General features: G+C 34.2%; 2 protein-coding genes across 3 annotated transcripts in view; one reads left to right on the forward strand and one right to left on the reverse strand.

Moving 5' to 3' along the window:
* Positions 1-16,055, forward strand: part of LOC142339695 (uncharacterized) — a 424,533-nt gene that overhangs the window by 204,124 nt on the left and 204,354 nt on the right. The window lies entirely within an intron of this gene.
* LOC142339087 (RAC-beta serine/threonine-protein kinase-like) overlaps positions 9,228-16,055 on the reverse strand; it is a 38,324-nt gene continuing 31,496 nt past the window's right edge. For both annotated transcript variants that reach the window (XM_075388800.1, XM_075388801.1), the window contains exons 9-11: positions 15,681-15,822; positions 12,600-12,881; positions 9,228-10,159 (exon numbers count right to left, since the gene is read on the reverse strand). In XM_075388800.1, the coding sequence (XP_075244915.1) occupies positions 9,995-10,159; positions 12,600-12,881; positions 15,681-15,822 (589 nt within the window). In that variant the 3' untranslated portion in view covers positions 9,228-9,994. The remainder of the gene's footprint in view (positions 10,160-12,599; positions 12,882-15,680; positions 15,823-16,055) is intronic.

Consider the following 16,055-nt stretch of genomic DNA (forward strand, 5'->3'; position numbering starts at 1 on the left):
AATAAAAAAGATATCTGTAATACTTGTAGAAAACACACTATCAATGGTGTGTACTAACAATAAATAAATACAACAACAACCATTGCAACAATAATAAAAATGACCCTTCTCCATTGATAACACATAGGAATACTAAAACAAATGTTAATACTTATGTAAATCCTGGTGTTAACTCGTGCTAATCCTAATTCTTATACTAATGTTAACCGTAATCCTAATACTAAACCAAGTACTAAACCAACTACTAATCCAAAAACTAATCCAAATTCTAACCCTAATGCTAATACTAATCCAAATACAAATGCTAAAATTAATCTAAATACTAAAACTAATCAAAATACAAATGCTAATCCTAGAGCTAATACTAACCCAAATACTAATGCCAATCATAATGTTAATCCTAATGCTAATACTAATGTTAATCGTAATGCTAATGATGGTCCGAGTACTAAATCAAATACCAATCCAAATACTAATCCAAATTCTAATCCTAATGCTAATACTAATCCAAATCCCAATGCTAATATTAAAACAAATACTAATACTAATCAAAATACTAATGCTAATCCTGAAGCTAATACTAACCCAAATACTAATGTCAAACATAATCTTAATCCTAAGTCTAATACTAATGTTAATCGTAATGCTAATACTAAGCCAAAAACTAAACCAAATACTAATCCAAATACTAATCCAAATTCTAATCTTAAACCTGATAATGATCCAATTACTAATCCTAATGCTATTACTAATCCAAATACTAATGCCAATCATAATGTTAATCCTAATGCTAATACTAATGTTAGATGTAATGCTAAAACTGGTCCGAATCCTAATGCTAATAAAAAAAAATTAATCGTAATGATAATAGTAATCCAAAAACTCAACCAGATTTTAATCCAAACACTGATCCAAAATCTAATCATCATGCTAAAACTAATCCAAATACTAATGCCTATCATAATGTTAAACCTAATGCTAATACTAAGATAAATCGTAATGCTAATAATAATCCAATTACAAATACAAATACTAATCCAAATTCCAATCTTAATGCTAATACTAATCCAGATAATGATGCCAATCATAATGTTAATCCTAATGCTAATACTAAAATTAATCGTAATGATAAAACCTATCCAAGTACTAAACCAGATACTAATCCAAATACTAATCCAAATTCTAATCCTAATGCTATTACTAATCAAAATACTAATTCTAATCAAAATACTAATGCTCACCATAGTGCAAATAATAACCCAAGCACCAATGCCAATCATAATCTTAATCCTTATGCTAACACTAATGTTAATCGTAATGCTAACGGTAATCTAATTACTAAACCGAATACTAATCCAAATACTAATTCAAATTCTAATCCTAATGCTAATACTAATCCAGATACTAATCCTAATGCTATTACTAATCCAATTACTAATACTAATCAAAATACTAATGCTAATCCTAATGCTAAAAATAGCGCAAATAGTAAAGCCAATCATTATGTTAATCCTAATGCTAATACTAAGATTAACAGTAATGCTAATGATAATCCAAATACTAAAACAAATACTAATCCAAATACTAATCCAAATTCCAATCTTAAGGCTAATACTAATCCAAATACTGATGCAATCATAATGTTAATCCTAATGCTAATACTATAATTAATCGTAATGATAAAACCTATCCAAGTACTAAACCAAATACTAAACCAAATACTATTCTCAATTCTAATCCTAATGCTAATACTAATGCAAATACTAATCCTAATGCAATTAATCTAAACACTAATGCTAATATTAATACAAACACTAATGCTAATCCAAATACTAATGCAAACACGGAATTATATGGCTACATACATTAATTATTTTCAAGTCATTAGTTATCGTGGTAATCAATGTAAAAAAGTTTTCAATAAAATATCGGATTGTGTTATTTCATAATAGTCCATTATTATCTGCAAAAAGAATTATATTAGCGTGATCTGCGAAGCAGTTTCACTGATATAATTAAAAAACTAGCTTAACGAACTAATTTAATTATATGTTTATATATATAAATATATATATATATATATATATATACAATATAAATATATTATATACGACAACACTATAACAAACTAGCTTAAAAAACTAGCTGAATATGTCTACATATTTTTTGAATTTTTGTCCACAAAAACAAAAAGATGTCGAGAACTACCACTAATATTCGCAATTTGTCCATTAAGTCAATAAGCGACTTGGCTAGACATGAATTAGGTAACGAACTTAGACCAGAAAACAACTAGACTCTTATTACAAGAAAACCAAGTGAAACATGTTCAAATTTAAGTTCAACATCAACAACAGGAGAATGTCCAAGAGCAAGAGCAGGTTCAAGATCAATTTCAAAATCAAGATCAAGCTAATCCACGAAGTGGCGACTCTGTGGATCATATCACACATATAAGCCCTGAATCTAATGAGGAGTTGAATAGTCAAAGAGCTTTAATTACTTATATGAATATTCACAATAGATTAGGTGTGTCAAACTATTACCAGTACCACCCATCAACGTAAGGGCGACCATGTCGAGACCTTCTCAATAAAAACCAGACGTAATAGTATAGTTTTTTGTTAGAGAGAGTGAAGATATTTATGTCAGTGGTATCAATGACGCTGTTAATCAAACAATCACTCAAGTTAAGGAAAACACGTTGACAATAAATGGGACTAGAGGCTATAAATATAAAGTAGCTGTTGAAAGTCAATACAATAAAGATGACAGATATATACCTTAAAAATTTAGAAGTGATTTTATAGTTAGTGTTGGTGATCCTGTAGACCTTGATCAGCGGGTAGATTATGAAAGAGAAACATTTGAACGTAATGGTTATGATTATGAGTTTCTAGGAAAAAAATATTGTGCAAGTAAGTATATAACCAATAAAACCATTAATAGGATCATATCAAGAACCACCACCAGATCTAAGAACTGAAAATAAAGCTATGTTAGATATTATGAACCATAAAAATATTTGTTTAAGATAAACTATAGCCTCAGCATTAGGCCCAGTTAAAGAATATACAACTCGAGAATGTAAACAGGAGGGTTGTCTTATAGATGAGTGGAAACCACCCAAAAATGACAATGACTATAATACTAAGATACAAAAAAATATAATATCAAAACATGGCAACACATACGCATAGGTCACGGTAAGGTGAAACTATCAAAGAGAGCTATTGATTATTGAAAAGGTCGAAAAGTTATTAGAATACTAGTTTAGAATATTCAGGGAACTTGCTCCTTAAATAGTGAAACAAACTATGGTCACTGCGCTTTGATAAAGAATATAGAGGTTCTATTAGTAAGACCAAGAATTACTAGGTGAAAGATGTAGCGTTGATATAGATCTGCCTATTGGTTTACTTCGCCGGTAAGTTTTAAAAGTTATGAAAGTGGTCATGTAATCACACCCTAGATTGTATCTCCGAATAACAAAACGGTTGGTTTCTTAAATGAACATAAAGCACAGGACGTAGAGCTTTCAAAATATGGTGACATGGAATTTTGTATTGTACCTAATTACACATCTAATAGGAGACATGTAGTATCTGAACATATGCCATTAGCTGTTGTATTATGGTGTGCTAACCATCTTGACAAAACAGGTGAGGAAGGGTCTTGGGGAGCCAAGGGCAGAGCTGTAAAAGTTATATTGGCAATTGAAAATAAGTATAACATCAAATACGAGAAGTCAATGATATTCACAGATGATGATAAGTTATTTCATGATAGTACTAAAATATGTCATATTTGTAAAAACGATTGTAAAACTAAAGTTGGAGATATTTGTAACAAAACAAGTAAAAATAAAGGATCTACATGTGGGATAAGTAATCTAAATTTAAGGCTAACACTATTCCAAATACTAATGCTAATCATAGTTTTAATCCTACTGCTAATACTAATGTTAATCGTAACGCTAATAATAATCCAAATACTAAACTCTCATTCATTCAAGAGTTATGATTGACACGAGTTCATGGTAGCCGCAAAATTGTAAGTTGTTTCAAGCATAGAATTGAAACACTCTTCAGAGTAGCAGAAAGTGGTGGGGGGCTATCGAATATGAGTGGGATTGCAATAAAACATTAATCAATTCGCGATTGATATTAAAACTGCTGGATCGTTTTAGCAGCTTCATATTTATGAGAAAAATCGATAAACCTTGCACAGGTCCTGAAAAACGGGTCCGCATTCAGATCTGTTGTCTAGAAGAGTAGCATTTAGTTGTTTCTTCCTAGAAACTAGTTCTTAGAAGTGTTCTTTATCTAACTGTCACAGCTATCTAAAGCCAAAAAACTGTAACATTCAGTATATATTTGACCACCTGTAATGCATAAAAATTGATTCCATAAAACCTTGAGGCGAGAAATCTTTTCATTTTTATTGTTATTGTACTTACAGCAATTTGGCCAGGAAGAACCCGCGCTTACTCCAAAAGAGTCAACCAAATAATTTGCATAAAAGCACGACCCATTAATTGCTTCGTAATTTGTCCGAGAACAATTCATTACTAATTTTGTAGTTATTATGAGGAAAAAAAGCGCACTGAAGTAAATAAACGAACGTTGCTGTTGCGATGAAAATTTATTTGCGAAAACTGATCTGATTTTCAAGGATAAAAAAGATTTATCGAAAGTAGTTTGAATTGAAAAGATAGAAGCATAAATTATTAGAGAAAGAGAAGAAGAGAATACGAAAAGGAAGTAAATCAAATATCAATACTGACTAAGCGCATTCTTCTATTGCAAATAGAAATGATGGAAGATATGGAGCATGTACATCATTCATTCATTCATTCAGATTTATGATTGACACGATTTCATGGTAGCCGCAACATTGTAAGTTGTTTCAAGCATAGAATTGAAACACTCTTCAGAGTAGCAGAAAGTGGTGGGGGGGTTAACAAATATGAGTGGGATTGCAAAAACCATTGATCAATTCGCGATTGATATTAAAACTGCTGGATCGTTTTGGCAGCTTCATATGCATGAGAAAACTCGATAAACCTTGCACAGGGTCTGAAAAAACGAGAGTCCGCATTCAGATCTGTTTTCTAGAAGAGTAGCATTGTTGTTTCTTCCTAGAAACTAGTTCTTAGAAGTGTTCTTTATCTAACTGTCACAGCTATCTAAAGCCACAAAATTGTAACATTCAGTACACATTCGATCACCTGTAATGCATAAAAATTGATTCCATAAAACCTCCTTGAGGCGAGATATCTTTTCATTTTTATTATTATTGTACTTACAGCAATTTAGCCAGGAAGAACCCTCGCTTACTCCAAAAGAGTCAACCAAATAATTTGCATAAAAGCACGACCTAAGTAATTGCTTCGTAATTTGTTCGAGAACAATTCATTACTAATTTTGTAGTTATTATGAGGGAAAATAGCGCACTGAAGTAAATAAACGCACGTTGCTGTTGCGACGAAAATTTATTTGCGAAAACTGATCTGATTTTCAAGGATAAAAAAAATTTATTGAAAGTAGTTTGAATTGAAAAGATAGAAGCATAAATTATTAGAGAAAGAGAAGAGGAGAATACGAAAAGGAAGTAAATCAAATATCATTACTGACTAAGCGCATTCTTCTATTGCAAATAAAAATAATGGAAGAAATGGAGCATGTACAACATTCATTCATTCATTCAGAGTTATGATTGACACGAGTTCATGGTAGCCGCAACATTGTAAGTTGTTTCAAGCATAGAATTGAAACACTCTTCAGAGTAGCAGAAAGTGGTGGGGGGGTTAACGAATATGAGTGGGATTGCAAAACCATTGATCAATTCGCGATTGATATTAAAACTGCTGGATCGTTTTGGCAGCTTCATATGTATGAGAAAACTCGATAAACCTTGCACAGGGCCTGAAAAACGAGAGTCCGCATTCAGATCTGTTGTCTAGAAGAGTAGCATTTAGTTGTTTCTTCCTAGAAACTAGTTCTTCGAAGTGTTCTTTATCTAACTGTCACAGCCATCAAAAGCCAAAAAATTGTAACATTCAGTACATATTCGATCACCTGTAATGCATAAAAATTGATTCCATAAAACCTCCATGAGGCAAGATATCTTTTCATTTTTATTGTTAATGTAAGTACAGCAATTTAGCCAGGAAGAACCCTCGCTTACTCCAAAAGAGTCAACCAAATAATTTGCATAAAAGCACGACCTAATTAATTGCTTCGTAATTTGTTCGGGAACAATTCATTACTAATTTTGTAGTTATTATGAGGGAAAATAGCGCACTGAAGTAAATAACCGCACGTTGCTGTTGCGATGAAAATTTATCTGCGAAAACTGATCTGATTTTCAAGGATAAAAAAGATTTATTGAAAGTAGTTTGAATTGAAAAGATAGAAGCATAAATTATTAGAGAGAGAGAGATGAGGAGAATACGAAAAGGAAGTGAATCAAATATCATTACTGACTAAGCGCATTCTTCTATTGCAAATAGAAATAATGGAAGAAACGGAGCATGTACAACAATCATTGATTCATGCATTCAGAGTTATGAATGACACAAGTTCTTGGTAGCAACATTGTTGGCTGTTTCAAGCAGGAAGTTGAAATTCTTCAGAGGAGCAGAATGTGTGGGGGCGGGGGTTATCGAATGTGGGATTGGAAAAAATCGCGGATCAATTCGCAATTGAAAACTGGATCGTTTTAGCAGCTTCATATGTACGAGAAAACTTGATAAACCTTGCATATGGCCTGAAAAACGGGAGACCGCATTCAGATATAACATGCAGTACATATTCGACCACCTGTAATGCATAAATGCTGATTCCATAATACACATCCTTGAGGCGAGATATCTCTTTTCATTATTGTATTGTTATTGCATTCTTTGAAGCTCCAGGATATCCTAAAAGGGACAGAGCAGCTCCTTAAGTCTTTCATTATCAGTCTCAGCCAGCCTGAAAAGGCTAAAACAAAAGATCGCGCAGTCCCTCAATTCAGCAGTTCATTCATACCTTTTAATTTATTGGAACTCTCATAAAGAGCGCATGTCTGCTTTTACCCAGAATAGACATCTAAAAGGAAATAGATAGCCTTCTGAAATTAAATATTTATCAACCATTGCACCACAGCTCTGCTGAAGCCGAAACTTTGTTAGCTTGATATACCACAAGCTGGGTAATTACAGCCCGGTGTATTGCTCTCGAATTACTGGTGGCTTGCAAGCAGTAAACGTGTGTTCAGTTGAGTTCAGCTGCTGAAAATCATGAACAAACCAGCAATTCAGCCAGGAAGAACCCTCGCTTACTCCAAAATGGTCAGCCAAATAATTTGCATAAAAACACGACTTAATTAATTGCTTCGTAATTTGTTCGAAAACAATTCATTACTAAGTTTGTAGTTATTATGAGGGGAAATAACGCACTGAGTTTTAAATAAACGCACGTTGCTGTTGAGATGAAAAATAATCTGCGAAAATTGATCTGATTTTCTGGGATGAAAAAGATTTAATTGAAAGTAGTTTGAATTGAAAAGATAGAAGCCTAAATTATAAGAGAAAGAGAAGAGCAGAATACGAAAAGGAAGTAAATCAAATATCATCATTATTGAATAAGCGCATTCTTCTGTTGCAAATAGAAATAATGGAAGAAATGGAGCATGTACAACATTCATTCATTCATTCAGAGTTATGATTGACACAAGCTCATGGTAGCAGCAACATTGTTGGCTGTTTCGAGCATAGAATTGAAACATTCTTCAGAGGGAGGAGCAGGTAGGGGGGGGGGGGGGGTGTCATCGAATTTAGGTGGGATTGCAAAAAATCACGGATCAATTCGCAATTGATTTAGCAGCTACATATGTTTGAGCAAACTTGATAAACCATACACAGGGCCTGGACAATGGGAGTTGGCGTTCAGATTTTCAAGTCTAGGAGAGTAGCATTTAGTTGCTCATTCCAAGAATCTAGTCACAAGAAGTGTTGTTCATTTAACAATTACAGCTATCCAAAGCAAAAGTTAATGCTATTTAGGACCAATTCGACCTGAACCTGAGCCTTAACCTTCGACATGAGCCTTAAAAGTCTTTCAAAGGCTTAAAAGTTTCAGCAAGCCTAGAAAAGGCTAACAGATCGAATAGTCCCTTTATCCCGCTGTTCATTCATATTAAAAGTAAGCGAGACGTCGAATATATTATCGTCCAAGGTCTTGATAAATAGCGACCATTTAGTCCAGCTCTGTCTCGTTGAAAACAAACAGCGGTTCCTCCTGTTAACTCCCGGTAATGGTATATTTCTGACAACTGTCGAGGAGACTTTAGCCTCCATTCTAGTCCCTTAAAGATTGGGTGAGGATGGGCTGCAAAGGAGGTTTCAATTTGAATGAGGCTGGTTTAGTGAGCCTAAATTAAATCTTCACGCCCCGCTGCACAGGTGCTATTTTTTATTTAGTGAAGCTGCTTATATGAACAAAACATAGATTGTTGAGAGGGGAGGGGTCTGAAACAGCAGTGGTGCATGGGAGAGCAATTCAAGCACTTAGCAAAAAAATAGGGTTCCGGAAGTATATTAGCGTTAGCACTGGCCAGGGCTCAGCGAGGGGGTATCACGGACTAAACTATTTGGAAACGTAGGTTGACATCAAACTGTTAAACATTCGCATGGTTATCTACAAAGCACCGATAGAAAATGCAGAAGTTCCACGTTAGTAATATCACACTCAAAAAACGGATCTTTTCCGTTTAGGCCCCCTCCCCCAGCTTCGCGGCCGCATCTTTTTTGCACCCTCAACAGTACGTGATGATTTTCCATAATGATTTACTATGTAAAGACACGTGATCTGTAACTGGGGGTTCATAACGTACTTGGGGGAGGGGGCAGAAACGGAAAATATCTGAAAAATCTTAGGAATTTATCATGACCAGGTATTCATTGAAACACGCTCAAAAATATACTACGCAGAATACGATTATAAAATGAAATCGAAAAGTAGAGAAGATCGAATAATAAAATAAGGTGTTTGGTATATGTTTAATATCTTTTCAAGAACTAACATTCTGTTCGTCTGGGCAAATAATTCGTGCAAACAAGCTTCTGAATGCATATAAAAATAGCAAGAAGGAGATGATTGTACTCTATATCATTCAGACTAAGCTAGTAACATTTGTACAAAGCATTTAAATGCATGAGGGCAGAGGAGGGGGGGGGGGTGTCAGAGTTGAAAGGCTGGATGAATCGTCACGAAGGATAGAAGTTAGCTGTGTTCAAGGAAGTAAACTACAAGCCTCGAAATGTTGGAAGATTATATTGAACCGTTTCCGTTTTCCCCTTTTAGAATACGAACAACTGGTACCTTTGCTAAAACATTATAATCCGCGCTGTTGCTTTTATAATTTAATGATAAATTTATTCAAAAATTCTTCTCTTTAAACAGTATTTCGAAATACGCTCAAGGGGAAACCTACAGTTTCCATTTTCAATATCTCTTTCTGGTTACCAATTAGTTTTGAGGCATTGGGGAATGGAGAAAATACCCGAAAATTCAAACTCATACACTAATTAAATGCAGTTTTTAATTTCACACTATAGAAAAGCCACCAGAGCTCAAAAGAAATTTGACAATCTCAATTTGGTAAAACAATTTTTCATGCATTTGGCAAATTTGTCACTCTGTCAGAACCGTCTCCCTTTCAGCCAGCGAAAAAATGTTTTCGCAAACAAACATATGTAAACAAATTAATCCGAAACACTGAAGCCTGATAACGAGGGAGTACCCATTGCAATGATCATATACAGCAAAGGTATAAAAATATATAAAAATTTCAATTTCAGATGGTCATATTTGAACCGCGGGTGGAGGTGCGGAGGAGGGGGAGGAAACAGTTCCCAATATAACGCACGCAATAATTTGTAAATTTGGCTTTGTTTTTGTAGCTGTATTCTATTGACAAATGTTCTCCGGTGACTTGTGGTGCGAATTTAGTGATTGAAGTCACGGAACAATTCATCAGCTCCAGCAGCACCTCCTCCCCTCATGTATTTGCTGTGGCTGTCTTTCTCGGGGGGTGTAAGTTCAATTGGTTTGTCCGTGAACATCTTCTCGAAGTACTCTTCGTCACTCTGAGGTACGAAGGGTGGCGGTACCTGTAGATGTTAGAAGGTTCCATGTACCAACAAGGAGAACCAACTTAAGCAGTGCAAAACAAACAATAACAAAAGTGGGGGGGGGGGGGGTAAACTCTAAAGACCACCCTTCACACCAGGAACTTTGTCTCTAAAACACTTTCGGTTAATCCGATACTTAGAGTCTAGAAAGCCGTTTTTTAGAAAACTTTTTCTACAAATACAACGAAGTCTAATTTTGGTAGAATTTGGTAGCTAGACTCCCTCCTGGTTCCTAATGAGAGGATAGAGGTATTACTATGAATATAAATAAGCATAAAACCTGGTAACTAAGATTAATAAGCTTCAAAACAGAAAATTATGTAACCTGCTTCAAAAGCCGTGCTCTATACACGTTCATCCAGTTTCTATTTTTGATTTCGTTTTTAAACTGACTCAGTTTATTTTTGCTTGTTTTGCGGAGCAACTGCTGTTTAAATGCAGATTAAGTAATAAGTGCGAAGAATAAAACTATCCAAATATTTCACTAGAACTTTGAAAAAGCGACAAAATTAGGTAAAGGTGATTTGACTACTAAAAAAGGACTACTCAAGCGCAATAATGGCCCTCTAAAACAATACAGTAAGACAATAAGGAAAAGGTTGGTAACATGAAATTATTGAAGTAACACAAAACGAACAAGATCGGCAAATTGCGCGAACCTACCCAACGTTGAACCCACTGACCAGCGTTGCAATTCAAACAAAAAAGCGAAAAATCTACCATCTGAGTTTTTGTATGATGCAAAAATTATTATAATTTCCCCGCCAGTTTTATCAGATTAGAAAAATATGGTGAATTCACCTTGGAAATTGGCGAACAATAAGCTTAATAATACCATTTAGCAGTAAACTCTAAGAAAAAATTATAATTTTACACACTGTGAACATAAGTCTTTGAACATCAAAATAACAAGATAAAAATAACGCTTCCAAAAATTTTAAAAAATGTGATATTTGTATCTTCGAATGAAGAGTTGTGATATTTATATCTTCATATAAAAATTATTCATATTAATTTCGTTTTCTTTAGAAACAATCCAAAAACTCGGAAAAAAACAATAAAAATTTTTCCCCAAACCAGTTTTATTTTTAAATAATTTATGAAACATTGACACTTATTGTTCCTAGCATAAACATAGCCGGCAGATTCCCGGAAAACAGCCACCATTGACGCGCTTGATGCACATCGGATTTGAAACAGAAAAAAAAGAAGAGAAAAATTGACCAAATTTTGTCAGTTTTTTTTTCAGTGTGAAAAAGTGCTCTAATTTGACGCGCAGTTTCAGTTGGATTCTGAAACTATACTTAATTCAGCTTGTAAACTGAAAGCTAATAAAATTGAAATCAAAGTCAGCTCGCAAACACTAATGAACTTTGATAACCTAAATCTCAGAAAATCTGAATAATGAGTTTGAAAACAAATAGTCACAAACTCACAAAAACCTTAACAATGAAGTCGTTAACTATTGCCTCAACAGCAAACGATGCGAACTGTATTAACTAAAGACAACATGACGAGACTACAAAAAAAACTACAAAAATTTTTGAAAGCAAGTTGTGGCAAACTAGTTGAAAGCAGACAGCCAATGAGGTCAGTCCGAGGCTAAAAAACAGTACCACAAAAATTACAAAAACGAGCCAAGCAAAAATTTTCTTACAGATCATTGCACCAATACAATCCAAAACCTTTGCATTGTAAAAAGACACAGCACAATAAAAATCCGAATTCTTTGTAAAAAGATAGAGCACCAATCCATTCCAGCTTAGACAGTCGAAAAGTAATCCTAATTTACAAACATAGGTGTTTCCGTCTAAATTTATTTCGGATGCAATAAAACTACTTGACACTTGTTTTAATTGACATTTTTATCAGACAATTTCACTATGCGATCTATAAAAACTAATTATACATACTTTTGAAAGCAATTACAGATGCTCTGTTAATGCCTCACATTAACTTCGATTATTTTACCGCAATTATACGAGTAATTCTTATGACTTTACAACCCAAAATCGTAAGAGAATGAGAAGTCGATTGTAACCGGGTGTAAAATGCTTTGTTTGAATTGGCTGTATAGAGAAACTGAACATGGGAAACGAAGCAAATAGATCTTTGATAAAGAGAAAAGACAGGATACGATGGACAAGAGGCTCTTTGTCGTATTCATGCTCATTTCAAACAACTCGCGAAGTTGTATTAATGAGCGCGTTATTAATATATGAATCTTTTATTGAGTACATCACTACACTCTGCTTGCAGCTATAATTTTTTAAAAATTATCTAATACAAAAATCACGTTTTTCTGTAAATCAAAAATTCAGTTAAAGCTGTGGTCTAGAATAGCAAATGAAAATACACCATTTGGATGGCTTTTCAGGATGAGGAAAAATTTACGACATGTGGTTATTTTTGATTCTACCTGTTTGGCTTCCAACATTTCCCAGTCAATCCAAGGGTGAAAGAAAGGATGCTCCTTGATGTCACTCATGCCTCCCTCTGGGCCACGCTTGCCATGTCTACCAGCACCCAGCCTCTTGTTCGGGTCCTTCTCCAAGAACCGAAGGAGGATATTTTTGCCTGAGTCTGACACTGGTGTTCCTCCCCCGGGTCGCGGTTGCCCATTTGGACCCATAATAGGACGAGGTTGAGGAAACTTTAGAGGCGCCTGGCAAATCTTCCGATATAACTCATTCTGGCTGGCCTAAAACGAATTAATAAGCATACAAGATTTGAACATAGACGGCAGATTGCCGGAAAATAGCAGCCGTTGACAAGCTTGATGCAAATCCGGATTGAAACAGAATAAGAAAAAAAGGAAAGATAAATTGACCGAATTTTGTTTTTTTTTTCAAGGTCAAAAAGTGCTCTAATTTGACGTGCAGTTTCAGTTGGATTCTGAAACTATACTTAATTCAGCTTCTAAACTGAAAGCTAATAAGCTTAAAATCAATGTCAGCTGGCAAACACTCGAATGAACTTTCATAACCTAATTCTCAATGACTTAATGACCAGGCTTTACCGGTTTATCCCGTCTCTTTTGATTTTGATCTTTTGACTTTGACAGTATTCACCATATTGTATAGTTGAATGGGTGAAAGAATTTAAAATCCATTTAATTGAAACAGTGAGTGCAGTAAGTCAGAAGTCAAACGTAAAAATTGTGACTCATGTCAAACGAAAAACTTGATTAAAAAGTAAAGCGAATTAAAAAAAAACATAGCCGGAAGAATTCCGGAACGACTTGAAGGAAAAAACTAATTCTCCTAACTAACATAAAGCTTATCCTAATGAATGACCACTACAACTAACATAATGCTTTTCCTACTGAATAACACTAATCACTTTAAAACAAAATGAAAAAGAACAATGAAGAAGAATCTGACTATAAAAGACGATAAAGCATCTGATAAAAATTTCACATTGAGTTGCAAGTTTAAAAGAACAACTTTTGGCAAAACCCATGCGATACCATTAGTTTTAATTCATTGAACCACTGTAAATCGAGAAAAAATCCAACAAAATTTAGAGAAAACGGAGGTAAGAGAAAGGAAATGAACAAAACCAAAAATATTTCCTCCATCTGTAAAACTGCCACAAAATTTAGCCACAAATTATGGATCAAATGCCATTATGCTGAATCCAAATCATTAGTAAAAAAATACTACTTATGGTCATGCGTCCACCAATCCAAAACATAGTCGATTTAAAAAGTAAAAACGTAGTCGATTCAAAATACCTGAAAAACCTGCAAAATGGTATAAAAATCATTATAATGACCAGAACCCTACACAACCCTATCAAAACAATCCTAAAAATAGTACAATATCATAATCAAACTGCAAAACAAAAAAACGGTTTCAAAAAGCCGCACGTTAACACAAAGTTTCGCTCGCTTACAGAAATTTTTTCACACCTCAATTAATTGCTCTCTCGAAAACAGCGGAATGAACAAAACACTCCACTTTTCGCTCCACTCTTTAATTTGTTCAGCACCCAAGCCACTCCTAAATTTTTCATGCAATTCATTTCCTGCATCCAAATTCACTCCAACGAAAGTGATTAAAAAAGGACTTCTAGTCGCAAAAATAAAAAGGAGAGCGCCTAAATAATAGCCGTTGAGAGGCTGATGGCAGCTATTAAAAAGCATGCACAAATTCTGATTGCTTCGTTATAACGCAAGCCAATATCATTGCAGAACAATCAAGTTTGAAAACAATCAACTACTACGATTTCTACTAAAAATATTCTTCACTGCCAACAGTCGTGGATGTCAAATACGAAACATAGCACTGAAAGGCGACTGATGAGAAAAATGAGTTGTATTTTGAAGTCTAGTCTCAATAACTAATTTGATAATTTCTAGGACAAATTGACAATTGAGTTACTAGTATTCTCCATCTTCAGTACCCGCTGGCGATAATTCGAAGATCAAAATTTTATTTAAATAGAAAAAGGTTAAAGATTTTCAGCAGCAGGATAAAAGGCTATTTTTGATTTTATTTACATGGCAAAAGGCGATAACTAATATTTGAACTGTGAACAGAATATCTTCAGTAATTACGTAGATGGGATTAGAAAAATGATCAGATGGTTCCAGAAAACAAAAATAAATTTTCCAATACACATTATTTTTTGAACTTTTTAAATTTTTTAAAATTCAATTTTCACCTCGGAAAGGTTAATAATCAATGTTTTAACAAGAAGCGATCAAATCATATAATAATGCAGACGCAACTGGAAATGGCTCGCTTTTATTGAATCTGAAAAAAAAATTGCAATAATAGAAAACTGATTTTTCTCACTTAAGCTGTGCAGTAACTTGTGCAGTAACGATATCAAACATTAAGGATAATTTTTGTCAAATTTTTGTTTATGTCTTATATACCTATACCGTAATGGTTTTGAACTGAGTGTATTTGTCAAGGGAAAAATTGGTCCTCGAAAGTTGTTTAGTGAAGACTTAAGGCCTAAAAATAGTTGATTTGACGATAGCGTATAGCTCAACTAGTTTAATGTCAAAATTCAATGACTCAATCAAACAAGTTGTCAAAAGGGTTGTTAGCTTCAATGCCTCAATGTTATAAGAGAAGGTCAAAAAATTGTAGGGCACTGATTAATTCGAATTAGTTGCTTGTGTGCTCAGCTGGTTCCCATTTAAAAAAAAACGTATCCAAAAATTCTTTGGGGTGACGAACTGTGAAAGTTTTTTTCTGCGTTGTGAGAACATTTTTTCTGCGATTTTTTCATTTTTATATCGTATATTGCTTGTCAAAAACATTCTAGATAAATTTTTTATACCTTAGCTTTTACTTTTACGCTATCTAAAAATCCATGTGTAGACCATGGAAACCTTTTCAAAACATTGAAATGAGTTATGTTCTACATTTTCAAAATTCATCTTCCTATTCCTGACAAGTGTAACCATGAAACTTTGATTCCCAAAAACTTGATAATGCATGAATAAGCTTCGCCAAATTATTTCAATTTCCATGGGTCAAACCTTGGAGTCCAATTGGTTGGATCCGAAGAATGGCAAGCGACCAAATAGCATCTCATAAAGCACAATTCCCAACGCCCACCAATCCACAGCTCTCCCATACACTATGTCCTCATCCGAATCCCCTCCACCATCGGGTCCATTGCTAAAACAAATTTCATCCAACATTGTTTCCAACTTTTGATCTCTCTTCGAAGCGTTCGACAGAGTACAAAGCACTATTTTAACATACAGATCTCTAAGGTAGACTATGATCAGCTATAATTGTTATTATCGTGATATGGCTAGTAGCACCGCCAACTCAGCTACGAGAACCATTATGAAAGAAGCATAGCCGGCACAAAACTATTACTCAATTGAGATGCTTAACTTAGAATT

Source organism: Convolutriloba macropyga, chromosome 5, assembly GCF_964194025.1.
Source record: "Convolutriloba macropyga chromosome 5, txConMacr16.3, whole genome shotgun sequence".
NCBI lineage: Eukaryota > Metazoa > Xenacoelomorpha > Acoela > Convolutidae > Convolutriloba > Convolutriloba macropyga.